Source organism: Anoplopoma fimbria, chromosome 20 (genome assembly GCF_027596085.1).
Source record: "Anoplopoma fimbria isolate UVic2021 breed Golden Eagle Sablefish chromosome 20, Afim_UVic_2022, whole genome shotgun sequence".
NCBI classification, from domain to species: Eukaryota; Metazoa; Chordata; class Actinopteri; order Perciformes; family Anoplopomatidae; genus Anoplopoma; species Anoplopoma fimbria.
The window spans coordinates 10038661-10057828 of record NC_072468.1 but is presented as its reverse complement, the minus strand read 5'-3'; the positions used below and the strand labels follow the sequence as shown (position 1 = coordinate 10057828).

The 19168-nt window shown below is 42.6% G+C and overlaps 2 protein-coding genes across 2 annotated transcripts; one reads left to right on the top strand and one right to left on the bottom strand.

The window, feature by feature from the left end:
- Positions 1–106: 106 nt before the first annotated feature.
- On the bottom strand, positions 107–6478 carry LOC129109729 (uncharacterized). The gene is made up of 8 exons (XM_054621852.1): positions 5917–6478; positions 4817–4929; positions 4497–4600; positions 3829–4003; positions 3623–3731; positions 3056–3141; positions 2781–2851; positions 107–2051 (listed from the first exon to the last, which is right to left on the bottom strand). Exons 1-8 carry the CDS (start codon positions 6379–6381, stop codon positions 652–654), a joined length of 2523 nt encoding a protein of 840 aa, XP_054477827.1. The 5' UTR covers positions 6382–6478; the 3' UTR covers positions 107–651.
- On the top strand, positions 6400–18369 carry LOC129109728 (mucin-4-like). The gene is made up of 8 exons (XM_054621851.1): positions 6400–6527; positions 9363–9530; positions 10422–11085; positions 11724–11856; positions 12379–12551; positions 12872–13021; positions 13480–13715; positions 15058–18369. The coding sequence occupies exons 2-8, from the start codon at positions 9486–9488 to the stop codon at positions 16285–16287; spliced, it is 2631 nt and encodes an 876-aa protein (XP_054477826.1). The 5' UTR covers positions 6400–6527; positions 9363–9485; the 3' UTR covers positions 16288–18369.
- The last annotated feature ends 799 nt before the right edge of the window (positions 18370–19168 follow it).

Sequence of the window (19168 nt, the reverse complement as noted above, 5' to 3'; positions counted from 1 at the left end):
TGTGTGTGTGTGTGTGTGAGTAGTGATTAATGTGTGTGTGTGTGTGTGTGTGTGTGTGTGTGTGAGAGATATTAATGAAAACATGGCAAAGATAGGTAAAGGCTTGGGGCTTGGTTTATTATTTCTCAACATGGAATCAGACAGCTGAACACCAGGTTCTGCAACTATATTGTTCTGCTCCGGTCCAAACAAGTTGGCCTTCTCCATGTGAGCAGTTCACGAGTTCCACAGCTGTTCATGGTCCTTGAAATTTACAGAGAGGTTCCAATGTTTGAGGTTCCACAAATCGAGAAAGTCTGATGAGATTGTCTGCTAATCAGGAAGTGTTTCATTTCCTCCAGCTGATGCTCCGTGTATGGATTGAAGTCATGACCCCACTGTGACCGTCAACAGCTCCTCAATCCGACCTGCCCCCACTTTGTATATTAAAATACCTCAACAATTCAACACCCAATGTAATCTCTGAATAATACAAGTTCCTGGTCTTTTTGAGCCCGATAAGCTTAATTAGAAGAGATAGATGACTAAATCTTTGGTGGGCTGTTGAATATGATTTGACCGCACAGGAGTATTTCAATCTCTTGCTCCAACACCATACCTTTGTCACATTACTGCTTTGTGGAAACGTCAACCCCCTCAGAGAATACAATCTTAATAGGAGTAATCCATCTGCTCCTTTGCCAACTCCTCTGTTGGCTTCTCCACCACAAACCCTAAAGTCTGCAGGCCCCATCCGGGCGCCCACTCCCTGTCAAACATCTGGCTGCTCTCAGAGCCTTGCAGTGCATTGGTGACAGCCACCACAGCAGAGTGACTGGGGCTGTCTTCATGCGTTTCCTCTGAACCAAAACTGCGTGGTCTTGTAATGGTGTCTTGTACTTCTTTCTGCCCTTGTGTCTTCACTGCTACAGTAAACTGACTCGGATAAAGAGCTTCATCTTCTTCAATTCCAGAATCAAAATCAGACTTCCCAAGTAACCAGTTTGTAAAGGTCGAGTCTGTGAAATCAGCTGAATGAACAGCAGACTGGTCTGATTCTAACCCTCTGATCTGTAGACCGTGAAGCATATCATCATCATCATCATCACCATATGGTCCTTTACTGTTAACAGAATCACCTGCTTGGCCTTTTAGCTCATTGGATTTGGTTTCCACTGAGTTACCCACAGACTTAACTTCTTCTGACCACAGGAGACTGTCTAACGTCTCTGACTCCAGCCTGCTATTTCCTGACCTGCTGACATTAAGAAAACCTGGGGGGCCAAGTTCAAAGTCTCCGGTGTCAGAACGTGTCCAAGCTAAAGTCTCAAATCTGCTGCCACGTTGACTTCCATTGACTCTTGAATCCAAAGGAGAACTGGTGCCAGATGTAGCTCTATCATTATTGGGGGTAAAGCTCTCTGCACCAAAAGCAGTTAACATGGCACCGTTTCCTGAACTATTAATAGTGGCACTACAACTCATTTGATCACCGTTAGGACAGAGTTTAATGTTAGGAATTACAGCTCTGGAAACAGTTTCAGCAGAACCGGGGTTACTTGCATTATATTCAATACCAAGACTGGAATTTCCTGTAACAGAGGTACCAGATTCATCTCTTGACTCATTGGTGCTACTGTTGACCCTGGACAAACTACTCACAGAACCATGTTTGGTATGATGGACATCCTCCATGGCCTCCTCTGGTTTCATCTGGTCAGACATAATGTCATATGCTGCCAATTCTGTTCCCATAACCACCTCTTCTGTCTCACCCTCCTCCTTTTCCCCCTCCTCCTGCTGGCTGACTGCAGCACTGTACTTCCATTTTATTTCCTCCGCAATCTTCTCAGGAACGGCTTCATCATTTTCCTCCTCATGGCCAATCTCTGTCTCCCATGGAAAAGTCTGGACTTTTTTATGGTGCTCATCCTTTCTTTCGTCCCTCTTCTCTTCCTCGTCCACCCATTCTATTCCCTCCTCTGCTTGAAAAGATGCCATCGCCATCCTTGGTTTTAGTTCATCTCTTTGTCTGATGAGCCAGCCTGGACTGCTGACTGTGTTCTTGATAGCTAGAGTAGAGACAGGAAAACCATGACACAATTGAGGTAGACTGGTCATAGATAGGTGTTGCTGTTAGGTGATTTTGCTATCAATTTCAACTGTTTATCCATAAAGATACTTTAAGCTAACTATTCAAACTGTTTAACCATTACTTTCAGCTAACATTTAGCAGACCAATTCAAAAGTTTATCCATAACAGTTTTTCCATTACTTTTTGGGATTCTTGTACCAAGTACTTGAATTGTTTCTGAACATCTTTGGTAACCATTGGATTTATAATGTTTACCTTATCTGTTATCCCATACTTGCCTCTGCCATTTTACTCTTCTGTGAATTTACCTTCATCACCCAAAACACATTGCGCAATAGGCTAAGTCAGTGTCATAGGGAAGCTTTATGCAACAGGTAAATTTAAGTGTCTCCAGAAAGTCTGACTTAGAGTTCTATATGACAAAGACTAGGTCTATTTTTATGCACCTGGCCCCAATGTTAACTTTTCATTTAAATGGATTTGAGATAAGTGTTCACCTGATTATGTATTTCAAATGATCTATACTGCAATACAATCACTATAACAGAAATCATGTAGTTGTATGTATATTGTGATATAATCCATAACTAACAAGTGTTGAATTACACATTTTATCTAATATGATTACTTCGATATTTTTACTTATTTTCAGCTACCAGCTGATTTACAGTCATTTGTCAAGTCCAACTAGGTTCTCACAACTTACAGTCCTGAACGTTTGAGCACATGGAATCACAGCAAGCGCATACTGGGGCTGTGGCCTCCAGCTCCTCCCACCTACACACAAGAACATGGCAGTCATGTCCATTAGTACAAATGGTTTACTTCACTCAAGGCACACAAACAACCTTTACAAAATTATTTCTACTTTTTTTTAAATAATGTTATTCTTTTCAGATTTTTCGTATCGTCAAATTGTCGTTCTCATTCAACCGTCTTATACTTCTGAAGAAGGTCCTTCTTGTATCGTTGGTTGCTTACCTGCCAGCAGCCTTGTGGTAATTGCAGGACTTTGAGGTGTGGGAAGGGGTGAGACCAACTGACATTGAACAGTGGAGGTACAGCACCTATACACAGACATAAACAGCAGTCAAAAAGCCTTTATACACTCACAGGCCATTAGTGCTCTAGATTGAAAGCCAGATATAATAGATTGTATTGTTTTATGCTGTAATGGGCGTGGGATACCAATTTTTGGTTATCATTGGTTTCAATGAGGACATTTTTGTCATTGCGGGTCTGAGTGTCTGTATTTTTGCTACACTGTTTATCATAGGTGCTGAAGTTCAACTTCCAAATTCCGAAAAAAAGAAAATCAGCTCACACCCTTGACAAAATGTATGCCATATGCATAAACACAGCCAAAATGATAAAATAAAATAAATATATGTATTAAATAAAATAAATAGCCCCAAATATCCCAAATGAGGAAAAAGGTTTAATCATGCAATGACCCCCTCAGATTTATCTGGTGACCCTTGCGAGGAGCCCGACCCCTATTTTGGAAACCACTGGATGAAACTTCAGAAGAATTAAGAATAGTTTTACTTGTGAGACTGCTGTGAAGAGAAAGGCATCCACAGAGAACATCACCACACTGCCCCCTCCCGTCAGGAACTGGGAGCGGCTGCCCCCCCTCCTGCTGTCGGTCATGCAGCTGCAATAACAAATCAGACCACAAACACATGAATCAAGAAATCTGAATTGACGAACCAAATTACTGTAAACTATTTGTGTTCTTACTAGAGACATACCCATGGTTAGCAATGATGTCCATTTTGGGCATGCTGTTTGGGTCTTTGGCGCTTGTGGCATAGCACGAGTCCACATAAAGCCTCTCCCCAGCCAACAGAACTCCTGCCTGGGCAACAAAGTACACTGGCTCCCCTAAATGGAACCAGTGGTGTGGAGAGACGGGCTGCCCCTGGGCTGGTAAACAAAAACCAAAACACCACACATACACACACACATACACAGCAAAATTAGTAAATACTTCTTCTGAAGTTCATAAATGTACTTTTGCATTTTGTTTTTATTTTAAAAAGGATCAAATTACGCTGTAGGATTTGCATGCAACCTAGATTTATGTTTTTTTATACTAACAGATCTTAGTTCACCTTGCACCCACAGTGTGTATTATGTATAAAATCTGAAATTACAGAAAAAAGATATAATGAAGTTGTAGAAATATGCTGACAAGAGATGTATTGATGATAACATAAACTTTCAACACTTGATGTTAGCTTTTTTTCTAGCATGTTGAAGTAAAATTTTAAATATTAGATTAGGCTGAAACAAGACCTGATGACATTTTTAAGTAGCGCATCATTTCACTTAATTACATGCAACATGTCATCTTGCGCAGATGAGGACAACACTAAAGCTTTTTCCCCCCCGGTACCGTACTGTAACTGTGGGTTACCATTGCAGACGGTGAGGCTGTAGCTGAGTTTGGTCCTGATGCTCTTCATAAAGGTTGTGTGCTGAACTTGAGGTTTGTAGCCAACTTGGTAAGAGTAATGAAACCTGAGACAGAAAAAAAAAAAAAAAAAGGACACAAATGACAGATTCCTCTACCACATCACTCCAGAAGGTGATAAAAATGGATGCAAAAGGGAACAAGAAATGTAGAGCTTCAGACATTCAAATAGAGACAGAACACAGCAGATCAGCAAGAACAGAGCTGATCCACTTCACATAGACAGAGCCCGTTAGGGATTTGGAAGCACAGAAATCACATACCTGTTGTAATGGCAATGGATGGGAAGTTTAAGAGGTATAACTCTGATGACGTAGCCTTGGGGCGGTGGAGTATAAAACAGCATATAGGTATACACCAGCTGACCACCAACAACCTGAGAGATATTAAACAACAGTGCAAAAACATACTTGAAACTCACAGACATGTAGCCAATAATGCATGCAAACCTTGGCCAATAGAGTACTACTAGAATGAGTCCTGGACATGAGTCAGCATTTTTGCACTTTCAGGTTCCCTCGTCTCAAAGTCTTTTTTATGGGTTTATAGTTAGATGCTTGAAGTAAGGTTTGTGGTTAACGCAGGTTAAAAGATGTTAATGTTTTGCTCTACAATATAAAATACGCCACCACTCCTACATTTTTTAAGCTTTAAAGTATTTTTAAGTCTTTAAAAGGGATGTTGCAAACAAGTGGCTAAATGAAACTACTAAACTTCATCACTTCAAACAGTGGTCCACATTTAACTTATTGGTGACAACGTGAAGTCATGTGACCGTGATTTAGTTTGTTTATAGGGTACCAAACCTTAGGCACCATTGTTGGCACGCGATGGCTTAACAAATACGACATTAGCATTAAGTGTGCATGACAGATTTTTGTAAATGTTCAAGTGCTCTCTAGTTTGCATGTCAGATGACCTTTGTCACGGACTGTTATATACAGTTACAGATCCATTGAGGATTAAAATTTTGATGAAATGTCAGAATAAAACATAATTTTAACCTTAATGTTGATATGACACACTGGGTAACAAGTAAATAAAAAACCTCTGGTTAATAGCATAACTTTAGCTTTTTACTTCAGTCGATTGCATTTACGATATAAAATCATAAAATAAAATCCTAATTTATGAAGAATATCTTGCTGAACCAAACGTGTTAGTATCGTAAAAGTTTCTTTGCTACAGAGCTCATTTTGTGAAATAATCCAAAATTAGCACATCGGCTTTTTCGGGCGGGAACCATTGCAACGCTAACTTCCGGGTTGGCCTTCACAAATACGTCCTCCTGCAGCACAATACAGCCTCTAATAATTAACATTTTAAACATCTCTTATTAATACTTTAATCTAGTGACCCTCACCTTCTGTTCTCCGCCGCACTCCGTCAGTCTGAAGTGGAAGTAAAGGAAGTGGGGGCTGACCCTGCTGACTTCGCACGAGCCTAGTCGGAACAGGGATGGGTCGGTCCACGAGCGCAGCTGGAAGCGGTCCACGCGCACGGAGAAGTTATGGAAGCCGCACTTGACCTGCACCGGGCGCGCGTCCGTGCCCTGGACGGCCTGTGGTCTCCTCAAGGTCGGTAACAGCAGCGCAGTCAGTCGAGCGGGAAACGGACTTTTATGAAGAACCGGCCGGAACAGTTCTCGCGCCACCAGTGGCCCAGGTGCGTGCACGAACATGGGCAGGCGGTAGAACGGAGCGCGCGGGGCGTCTTCCTGTTTGGTCTTCACCGGATTTACTCCAAGTTCCGGCCATGTTGCAAACTGAACCGGCCCCCCCAGCGTACCACGAACCAGAGCCCAAAGGAGCCATGCCAACGCCGGCATGATTTGAAAAACGGGAGCAACAAAAGAGGGGCGCGGGAGTCCTGTTGAGAGTCTGGCCTGGTCTGGCCTGGTCCAGTCTGGTCTGGTCTCATTCTGCCGCTAGACTTCATTATCACACCTGCTGTCCCGCTGATTGGGCCAACACGGTGAGTGGACGAGAACAGCTGGGTTAGAAAATGTATTAGAATTATATTTATCAATACTGTTATGTGTTAAGAGAAATGTACTAATTGTCATATAGGTGTTGCTTTGAAAGACAAACATGCTACTCTATAGGCTAGTATTGTAATAATGATAAATACGTCAGGATATACTACACTGTCAGAACCTAAAAAACTGTCCATGCTCATTTTATTCAAAGAGTCCTTGCGTCTCTCTTGTCACCAAACATGTTGTTGTACAACACTAAATACGACGGTCTGTAATGATGTTCTGTTACTGTACGGTTTGCTTACTTATTTAAAAGGGGCAATCTGTAATGTCTGGTCACAAACTCAAACCAGTAGGGGGCATCATTTCACCTCTACTACTGGGTCCATACAATCTAAATTTAAGATAAGATAATCCTTTATTAGTCCCGCAGTGGGGAAATTTACATTTACAGTCATCAAGTATTAAAAAGCAGAATACTAACTAACAGCAGGGCAAGAAAACGCAATCAAATTGATGAAACTCTGAGACCCTTTCAAAATAAGACTGAGGGCAGACTTTGGCATCCTGTCTGAAGTAACGTTTAAATACGTATAACTACATAATGCTTTGCAAGGGGTTAAAAACAAGCACTACACAAATACAAAATGTTACGCAAATCTGCAGAAGAAAAAGAAGTATGATTACTTAAATCAATTAAATTAATATACTTTTATCTTATTGTGACATTATGGTACAGTGACATCATCGTGTAATAAAGGGGCTCACGTTTTCTCTTTCGTGAGTTTGTTTTGTGTCTGAAACATTGTTTTTAAAGGGTTTATGTTTCAGGATGTGTTGCAGTTTGTCTTTGTCTTCTCCATGAATTCGTCTTGGACGGGCATCGTCCGCCGCCTGTACCGTAATTGCAGAGATAGATGCGCATTTGAATCTCCACGTCGGCTAAAATAACCGTGCTTTCAAACAAGCCTGCTGGTTTTGGATTGACGCTAGGATCGAGGGGTGACAAACTAAGAAGTTTGGCAATTGCCATTTAATAACTGGGGAACTCTCGGATGATGGACCTCGACCGATTTCCGGGTCACGTGACGGACGCACAATCAGCGAACTGGAAACCTCACAGCCTCGACCGACCGTAATTAAGAGAGTAGCCGCGCAATAAAATATAACCCAAGGCAGGCCGCGGTTCGGAAACGGCGGCTCACATGACCGCAGTGGTGCTGCCTCCCTGCGCTCGACAGCCGTGCAGGTGCCGCAGTCCGAAGCGGCACACCGGGCCTAGCGGCTCTGAGAGGTGAATAACGGCATGCCGGAACCGCTGGGACATTTTGAGGTTGTTTGTTGTTCCGGGGTTTGGGTCCGTGTGCCGTTTGCTTGGGTTGTCGCCGGTGTGCTCATGATGTAGGCCGGTAATCCTGCTGGAGGTGGGTGATCGATTATTGTTTGGTATTTGCTTCGTGTTAAGGAATAATATGAGCAGACTAGAGACGTGCTGCCACCTGCAACGATAGGCTGCTTTAATGATGTACAGGCTGGTTGGGATCGTAGCGGTGAGACAGACATACAGGCTGCCATCCACACTCACCATTACACCCTGTGCTGACAGAGATGCATCGATTTAAATGGTTAGGAGCTGGCTGTGGGCACCTGTGATTCTGCTGCAGGTGAATGTGGACGTTCATTGTTTTACATTAGCTCTGTTTGACATGACTACAAGTCAAATCCCCGCCGTGATATACTGTCATCTTCATTGTTACACGTCCTTACTGATGCTGATGGTACACACACATCGATCTAGACCATTATACACATTAATAAGCACAATGTTTAAAGCGGTGCCCTCTCACGAGGCGCTCCCCAATCTTACTTTTAAAGCTATAGATGGTCCACTGCAGCCAATGGGATGTTTAGTTCAAGCAGTATGTTTTTATCATAGAATGTTAAGCACGTGCCACAACACAACAGTGCTCTGCTGTCCCACATCACCAGAACCTCCATCGGGGTGCCCTTGAGCAAGACTGGCTAAAGGGAAGTTCCCATTGTGAATGTGTAGTAGGTTGCTGATGGATGGGAGTACGGAGTCCAGGCCTCGAGAAGAAATGCAGTTTATACTCTGATTTTAGTGGAAGCTATTCCAAATGGCAACGGCAAATCCTATTTTGAATCAGTTTAGTTCTGAGTAGGGTTAGATATTAGTATACTGACTTTCCCGTTACAAGATTTTACTTTAGATTGCCCAGTATGTACATGTTTGTCTATGAAAGTCTTTTTTAAATGAGAAAATAAGCCACATTTATCAGATATGTTGTTTAGTTTTGCTGTTGTAACTGTAACAAATTTTGACTAAATAAAATGATCCAAAAAATATTTAAAAAATCAAAATGTTTAACTCACGAAACATGCTGGCTGCTGGTGCACATAAACCACAGTCAGGTAATAGCTGGATCATTTTGGCTTCCATGTCAAAATTTGACTTCACGCTCAATTTGTGTGTTGTTGTTTTTTTGCTTTTTTAAAAATAAAATCATGTTTCAGGTTCAGGCTTTTGTCAGTTGTGTTCAAGAAACCGTTTCTTATTCCAAAGTGTCTATCTAAAAAAAAAAAAAGTATTATATTGAGACATGTTATTTTGTATATTTACTGCCAGTGTTTTTCTATTAGAATAAGACTTTGTATACAACTCTATCCCTGCATTTGTACCGATTGTTGTGCATTTTTTCTAAATTGTTGGTGTCTTTATTTTTGCCCACCCATCAGGTCAAAATACCATTTTAAGAGAGAAAAGGCTCTTTATGTTTTGTAATATATATTTCTTGATTCCTCTTTTCAAGGACCGAGCGGTTGGAATCTACATTTTCACACCTGCAGAGAAAAGCAAAGCAAAGCAAAGGTGTCAAAATCAAAGAGAAGCAGGCTTCTGTAATTCATGTGCCCGTCTATGTTCGCTAGGCAAGATGAGTACAGACAGACCCAAACGGAATATCATCAAAAAGAAATATGTAAGTGAAACGTCTTATCTCTATATGGGTTAAACACTGGCTTATAAAAAGTGTGCACCATTTTGACTTATAGTTTTATGTGTTCCAACATAGGTATTTGTTGATACAAATCACATAATTCACTGCTTTTAAGACAACATTTAGACAAGGCATTGATGACAGCAGTTGGGTCTGAACGACCTGGGTCCAGATGTATAGCTGATGCACATGCACCAAAACCTGGCATATGGTACATAAACGCATAAAGTGGTATTTGTCAAATAAGACCGAGTGGCTTACTGCAGACTAGTGTATGCGTTTTTTCTAGAGCGAGCATGATAAAGCGGCTATGGAAAATAAAGTGAGAGATGGAATCTAAATGATAAAACATTGTTTGTTCAGGTGATTATTATTTTAACTGTTTTACTCATTTTAATCTCTATAGAACGTGCATACAAAGTTTAATAATTATGACGGAGGTTCTTGTATTAATACGTTTTTTGGGGGATACATTTTATTTGTACACACACACACACAAACACAAACGAGGTTAGTGCTATCGTGGGTTATTACCTGTGATTAATTATTCAGTTAAGCCCCCCCTCTCTCTTTTTTTTTAATGCGAGGGAAAAAATTGCGATCACCAAAGTCATTACAATTCATCCTCAGGGGATCATGAATGTTTGTTGTAGGTATTTTTTTAAGTCTTCGACATTGAGCCCCGTTGGCAGTGTGGCTCAAAATCAACACGTCAATGCTCTCGGGTGGACAAACTATTCAACGGACACACTGATTCAGTCTCTAAACTTACAAATTGTTTAAATGTTTCCTGTTTATTTTGATTGAGCATTTCTAGATAATCCTGTATGAGCAAAGCTGATGGTTTTTGTTTGCGTGTCTGTGCCTCTGCAGGACATCAGTGACGGGATGCCTTGGTGTGAAGAACGTCTGGTCCGCAAAGTTCTTTTCCTCTCCCTCAGGGAATTCAGAGACACTCACCGTGCCACGCACAAACACTCACACATACACACACGGGCATCGAAAAACACGCGTTTACAGCGAAAGACGCAGGCGCTGCCGAAAGCGACGCACGTAAGACAGAGTGCGCAGGCGCCACAGCAGAGGACCGCACCCAGAACACCCAACACGCACACACAGAGAAAAACACAAAATATGCACATTTCAAAACACCTACAAAGCAAAGGGCAAAAAAACAACTCGTCTCAGGACTCGCACACGCCAAAAAATAAATGCACTCACACACTACAGAACGTGCAAACGCAATCAAAAACGTGCACAGGGAAAATAACACACACTGTGCAGCACACGCACTTACGAAAAAGTACACACACGTTCCAGAGGAATTCTGCATCGACCAGGACGCTACGCTCGCATAAAACACTAAACACACGGAAACTGCCGAACTCCAAATACACAGAGACTGCAAATCACGCTCATGCTCCTCAGCACAAGCACTCAGTGAAAAGCACCTACGCACCCGAGAACACGCGGGCGCTGCTAGGCCCTCCTGTCCAGGCCAGGACGCTGCGGTCGCACGCTCCCACAAGCCTCAGAGGTCAGTACCAGCAACACTCTACTACTACACGGATTCGTTGTCTTTTTCTATGGTATTGTCTTGACCCCTGATGCCCAGTACCTGTGATGCCATCGAAAAAACAAGTACCGTCACATTTTCAGAGATTTCAGCATTGATTGGTATTGAGGTATCAGTTCAGGTGACATCCCTAGTTCGATATGATAAAGACCAGGATTCTATAGTTGTCAACAACAGTTGAGTAGATAACCATGGAGAAAGTAAAAGCTATGATCAGAACATTCTTTCTCACTCACATCTGTAGTTAATTTTGTTGTGAAAATAAACTATTCCCCTTGTTCCTGGGGACCCCCTGTTTGAGAACCACTGATTTAAACCACTTTATTAGGAGGTCTCACTCAGTGAATGTCACTAATTCCTCATTGCACAGAGAAATGTGGGTAGCAGGAAGAGTGTCTGTAGGCTGTTATGGAGGTTTTACAATGCACACTTTTTAAAAATGTATTTTCCAACCTGACACAAAGAGTTTCAACCTTGTCTGTTATACAAACAATTTCTAGCACGTCATTTACTGTTAATGTTTTTTTTTTTTTACTTATACAACGTTGTTGGTGTGGATCGTCACTCAAAGTAGTGTAACTGCTTCATGTTCTCTTAAGGCTCCCTGGTTAACGGCATTAGCCGGTGTCAGTCCGTCCTGTCAGCGAGCTGGAGCTGGTCCTTACCGACACGCCATCAACAGCGGCGCTCGGCTAGCATCCATCGTTACAAGGACGACCCTGCCAGCAAGAGGTCAGCTGCTCCAGTGTGTGTTTTTGCATATGTGTTTGCAAAAACACACACTGGTGGGGGGGGTCTATCCATGGAAATGGAATATAATATTCATAACTATGTTTTCATTATTGTATAATAACCTGACACTAAGAATTGTTGTGTTTCCGTTAGCTTGGAATGAGCCCTTCATATCTACATAGGGAGCGGGTCCTCTTCATGGAGTCTGCCATTTTGCACCCCCATGTTTCTACAGAGGCCCAGAAGGGACAAACCAAACAAAAATAGTAACTCAGTATAGTTATTAAATTTACAGAGAGGTCTTTATGTTTTTTAGCCTCACCACATTAATATAAATGGGTTGTACCAAACAATAGTAACAGCTGTCTGTATAGCGTAATACAATTTAACAGTGCTACCAACCACATCCTCCAACATGACCATACAGTTGAACCAACAGCTATGTAACTTTGTATGAAGTGTTAGTTTTAGATATGTGCACCTTAAAGATTGCTAACTGACTTTGTGAATGTGCATGCATAGACCACGGCTGCAAGCGCAGAGGAAGTTCGCCCAGTCCCCTCCCAGCTCTCCTGGACCAGCAGTGTCAACGACAACGGCACGGAGCAAACACACCCACAACCTGGCTGTGGTCACCTGTCTGACCCGACGCCGGCCCAAGACCGAGGACTTCTTGTCTTTCCTCTGTCTGAGAGGTGAGCTGCACGGGTAGTGATCTGAACTGAGTCAGTGCCAAGAGCTTGGCTCCATTTCATCATGTAAGATACTACTGTGTGTACAAGAACTGATCAATTGTGAATAAAGGCCAATGCCCCGTTGTGTTTAAATTCATCTTATATCTCTGGATCCTCAGAGATCCTTTCTCAGTGTTTAAAGATCAGCTTCAATGACAGTTAATGTGCTTTGAATAAGGCAAAAAAATTAAAAAACAAGCTGCATGGAAATCCCACAGTTCTTTGTGGGATAATACTGTATCTCATCGGAATGAACCAAAGCAATTCCTCTTTCACTTCAGGTTCATCAGCGTTGCCTAGCAACATGGCTTTCTTAGCAAGCGGACGAGCCAAGGAGCCAGCTGGCACTCAGCATCTTACCTCCTGTCTCTCCACCAATCACGGGACTGCAGCTGAGAGGAAGAACATGAGCATATTCAGCAGAACCACAGGTAATCCTCCACTGCCCTGTCTGTGTATCGGCCTGTGAGGAGTGGCATTTGGTGCAGGGTGGATTTATTTACTTAAAACTTTTATTGTCCCACATTGAATTGTACACAGCACACAGTGAAGTTAAGCCTCTGCATTTAACCAATCCTAATATAAGGAGCAGGGTGCAGCTGCTAAATAGTGCCTAGGGAGCAGTTTGCCACTTTTTCCACAGGGACAGCCGAAATGGCACAAAATGAAAGTGCTTGTTGTAACTTTAAATACAGTCACATCAGTCATTGTTAGTGAGGTATATCTTTAATTACTGTAATGATTGAGGCCACTTTCACTAAAAAAGACTTAATTCATCCAACAAAATGCTCAACTCTTGTTTTCTCTTACTAAATATAATAATAATAATAATAATACATGAATAAATCTATATTTTTCTGCCTCGTGTCTCTGTCTTGCTGTCCTACAGCGCAGAGAGACACTAAGTCTTTGAGAGGGAGACCCGGAGGCACTGCAGGGGTCAGATCCTTCTGCCCTCTAACTGCCCGGGCACAGAGAAGGAGGGAGAGGGAGAGGAGAGAGGAGGAGGAGCAGAGGAGGAGGAGGAGGAGGAGGGAGGGGACGGAGGAGGACAGGAGAGAGGGAGCTGAGAGACACCTGCTGAGACCTCGCCAGCTCTCCCTACAGGTCAGGAGGACTAACAAGGTCTGATCATCCTTTCTACACGCTTCTATGTCTGAAAGGTGTCTGGTTGTATCATCAGCATTCTGACTCTTAAACTCTTATCGAAGCAAATTGGGCAAAGAGAAATCCCGCTATTCTCGTGTGATCTTGCCGCATCCAGAAAATCCCTCTGCCGTGCAAGATAAGAAAATAAATAAGCTCTGTAGCAAACAAACGCTCATGATACTTGCACTATTTGTTCATTAAGATAATTTTCACAAATGCCATCATTTTATGATTTTTGAAGCGAAATGCATCGCAAGAAGTAAAAAGTTAAATTCAGGCCTTTTACACACCCTGGTGGTAGAGGCTCCGCCTCCTGGGAACTGCAGCCTGAAAGGGCAGAGTGGAAACAGAGAGGCTTACAAGTGGATGCCACACTTACACATTACAAAAGGGGTGAACCACAGTGTATTTAGACAAAAAACATACAATATGCCCTATAGTAATATACAATTTCATCAAATAGGACTGCACGGTGGTGTGGTGGATAGCACTGTCACCTCACAGCAAGAGGGGCCTGGGTGCAGTTTCCGGGCTTGACAGCCTTCTGTGTGGAGTTTGCATGTTGTCAGTGTGGGTTCTCTCTGGGTTCTCTTCCTCCCACAGTCCAAAAACATGCAGCCTAGGTTCATTGAAGACTCTAAATAGTAGGTGTTGATGTGAGCTTGAATGGTTGTCTGTCTATATGTGTCAGCCCTGTGATAGTCTGGCGACCTGTCCAGGGTGAACCCTGCCTTCACCCAATGACAGCTGAGATCTGCTCCAGCACCCCCGCAACCCTTAACAGGATAAGGGTCGTAAATAATCGATAAGAAAACAAGCTAAAACATCTCAAAGCAAGGATAGAACAAAAACAGGGGGGGCACAAGGGGCTATGGAGGTATCAGGCAGGGGTCATCATAAAACATAGATTCCTCATTGTACAATAAATAACTTGGATTAAAGCATAACATCCAGATCAGAATTACAACATTACACTCATTACAAAATCCTGGTTGAGGCTGAAGTTTATCTAATGTGTCAATCCAAACAAGCTCCCTTTGTCATATCTGATATATGTTTGAAGAGAGGAGATGGGGTGTGAAAATGTTTTGAAATAAAGGCTACTGAAAAGTTTACCTCATTGTGCCTGATGAAACAAAGCATTACAATCTCTTAAGCTTGTGTTAACCACAGACCTTATTTCAAGCATCCAACCAAAAAACACAAGGGAACCGGAAAGAGAAAAGAACTAACTAATTTCCTGTTTTTTAGGACTCATTCCCGCAGCACTCTATTCCCGTGCCTCTTTTCAAGCTATCATGATCTCTTTCCATTGCAGGTTGCCATGGTGACTGGACTCCCTGAACAAAGAACCTCCTGCGTCCAGTCAGTTCCTACGTTAAAGCCCAGCACGGGATCGGGCAGCAGACGCTCCCCAAGACCGTGTACGAGGCCTAGCAATACCTGTAAACCAAGAATCCAGGAAACCAACAACAAGCACCTCTCCCTTCACAGCAAACACCGGCTGCCTCCCAATCAGCACCTTCCTCTCCACCACCGAACGGTATCGGACTACTACAGCAACCCCAAGACCTTCGGTGGTCTCCAGAACTCAGGAAGAAATTCAAGCAGGACTCCTCCTTTGACTAACGGCCCAGTCATCAGGACGCAAAGTGAGAACCCTGGGGGCCTAAGGTCATCAAGGAGACGGAGAGGCCTCCCACCAGACACCAACCCCTCCCTTATGAACGGGGCTCGTTTGGACGGCAGTTCGTCAAAGAAGTGCAGGACAGTGCGATGCAACGATGGCTGTGTCCCATCAGAGAGCGAGATCCCGCAGAGGGAGGAGGCTAACTGTGATAAAGATGTGAATCACAGTGGTGAACTCCACTGTAGCCACGACAACGAAACGAAACGAGACACATGTGGCCATATTGGAGAGATGAGACCAGAGAGGGGCAGTTGCGTTGGCGAAGACCTACAGGGCGAGGTCAACGTTGGAGAGTTAAGTTTGACCAGCGGCTCTGCTATGGAGCCCTCTAAAGAAAGGGTCAACCTCGCCGACATCATCACAAACTGTGACCTCAGCCCCGTCAGTGAGGTTGTGTGCAGTCACGCAAGAGAAAAAAGGCTCCAGAGAAATCCAAGCGCTTCTTCGACAGCCCATAAGCCAATTACCAGGACTGCTGATCCTAGGCCTGTTGCCAGAGTTGCTGCTGCTAGGAGTACTGTAACTAAAGCTGCTATCAACTCAGTGTTAACCACACACAGACGCACTGGCCCACCAGCCAGTTATTCTGCCAAGCACACTCCTAAGGGTACTAACAAGGGTACTAGCAAGAACGTTACCAAGTGTACTTCACCAGCCAGCGGTTTTGCTACCCATAATTCCAAAGGTGCTGCAAAAGACACTTCCGAGGGGAGCACTGAGAGCCCGACAGAGGACAGTGCACCTGTCAGTAGCTGTTCCAGCACTTCCAAGGGCCCTGCGAAGGGCCTTACCCAGACCAAGTCTACTACCTCAGCCATTAAGACCAGGACCAGCCCCAGAACTCTTCCGAAGCGCTAACAAACAGCAGAGCCACATCTGAAAACGTTCACATATTCACTGAATTGAGAATTGATGTTAAAGGACACACGCAAGGTATTTAAAAAAAAAAGTATTGGATAGTGTTGATCTTAAGCACGGCATGATGATGATGGTTGTTGGCTGGTCAGAAGGTGACGCGACTATGTGCTGCTCTCTACACTTGTCAATGACTGGGGGATTGTTTTAATTCCATATGGATAAAATAAATAATTAGAGGACACGGTCAAACGGCAGACACGTTGCATAATGGACTGTATAGTGAAAGGTCACTGTTTTCAGATGCTTCTCTGCCGTATCTGAAATAATAACTTGATATTTTTTTAATCACATGTAAAAGGCAGGTTTTTTTTTGTCAAAGCACATAGTTTAACTTGAGTTGGTCTGCGGTGCAGTTTTCAGTAGCTTACCTAAAGATATCTGCTACATACCAACGCTCTGGGGCTTTTTGGCCGGTCTTTGGTAGTCGGGTCACAAAACCGTCCTGCCTTTTCATTTAAACAGGAATAATCTGTTCAGGATGGTCTAGATCGATAACATAAAGGGTTTCACACTTTCTATGCTCATCCGAATTAAAGGATAAATTCAGATTATTCAAGTCGCTCCTAAAACTGTAGTGCTCATATGAACAATGAAACGGGTTTAAATCTTTCATCCTGTTCAGACTGTCCAATAAAAGATCCCTTCCCAAGTCGATTTCAGTGTAAGTGAAGAGGGATGAAATCCACAGTTCTGTGCAAAAAAAAAGCAACAAACATATCTGAAGCTAATATGAGGCTACAAGTCTTAATGCCCCCCCCCCCACACACACAATCACTTAGATTTAATTCGCATTAGGAAAGTTTATTTTTGTACACGTGGGAATGTGAGTATTGTTTTAAGACAGACTTGAATAATTGTGAACCTATCCTTTAAAAATCAGTGTCCAATGAGCACAACAGAAACATCCAGAACCAGTTTGTCCGTGTAAAACCAGCTGCACAGTCACTAGCCAAACTGTGACACAAACTGTGACACCAGAAGAACCCCCCCCCCAAAAAAAATCTACTGGTCTGTTAAAGGGACAAGAATTGTTTTCAAGTAGGAAACATGCAAAGAACTAAACCATTTTTTATTTACTGATTGTTTTCTTTTATTTTCCCCTTCTGAAGCCTGTAATGCCCGTACTGTACTACCATCAACGGGTTTTTGGTTACGCTTCACCAGAGGCAGTGGGGCGATTTGATTTGATTTGTTAACCTGCCATCCTCCCTCTCCCTCCCTTAGTAGAAGGGAGAGAGCAGGGGAAGTATATTTTAGTCTAGTTCGCCTGACTCATTGATCCCTTATCTGACGGAGGTTTGTGCCAGTAAGACTTTATGGCCCAGACCGTGGCTCTGAAAAATCAGTAGCCTTAGCAGCCGTGTGTTGATGGATCCATAGTGCTGTCTGTGGTGCTGAAGTAGCAGACGGGTTTGTCACAGCGTCTTTTTCCTGAGTCCTGCCCTTCTGTCAGTTTCATTGTGAGTCTATAATATTCTCCGGGGGGAAGCGCTAATCAATAAAAACAGAACCAAAAAGGATCAGTCTCTCCTGTTAAAATTGAAGAAATCGTCCTACCGACTAGGAGCTCAAAAGAGTGTGGAGGGGGGCCACGTATTGATGACATGAGACATGCTTATTTCAAAGTATGTGGATTGATATACATTTGTAGAAATAAAAGGAGATGTGTCCTCACACTGGATGTCACCGATACTACTGAAACGTCCGAAGGTTTTAGGTTTCAGGTGCTATTAGTTTGCTCATGAACTGATTTTGGAGGTCAAATAGAAGAGCGGTAAAATGTTATGTCTGTATTAAATTAAATGTAATGAGTCAATACATTGGTCAGTATTGCACATTTCTAACAGTGAAGCCCCCGTGTGTAGGATTTAAATAAAAAGTGAATACAACTTTAAAGTGTCATTTCAAGTGTCATGTATTATTTATTTATGTTTTTTTGGTAAGATGAGAAAACTCTTTCAGCCCCAGTGGATTATGAACACATGAAAGGACAAATATTTGTGCAGTGAAATCTAAGGCAACTGTAAAAAAAATATATGTATAAATGTGAATCTTTTGAATGAGAATTTGCAATAAAATCACTTTGCATATTTATCTTATGGGTGCCTTTAACTCATTTAAACTTGAGGCGACACATTGCAAGAAGAAAATACCATCCTGAAAATGGTAACCTTAAACCCTTAAAGGAATACTTAAACATAATGACCATTTGTTCATTAATTACTCACCCTGTGTTACCCTGAATTCATAAAGAAGGTTTTTTCTTGCATGCCCCCACAATAAACAAAGCAACCAATGGCCTTCACAGTCATCAGTCAACCCAACTGATCTTAACCCAAATGACAACTGAGGAACAGTTTAGTACGACTTGAACCCCAAGTTTTCAAATCCTTTGTCAAGTGGTCTTTGATTTATTTGACAGGCGTTATTTATTAGTACAAAGAATGTTGACAAAAATATGAAAGGGTTGATGATGAGGAGGGGCCCCGTTCCTAGAATTAAGGTATTAGTTTTTGTTGTAACAGACATAAGATACTTGTCCGTAAACCCCACCTTCCGGCTCTGACATCCAATCAAGCTCCTGCGTCCACCGTGCCTGGCACGAAATAAGAAAAACATTAAAACATAAAAAATGAAAAATATGGATTACAAAATTGTAAAGAAGCCATGTCAGTCAAGTTGAGAGACAAGGACGGCTGGACAAACGCATTGTTTTTTCTTATAAAATAAAATGATGTTTTCCCATTGTTTCTGATGAAAAAAGGAAGAAAAATAAACAAAAAAAGAGGAGACCCATTCTGACCCAACTTTTCTGGGCACT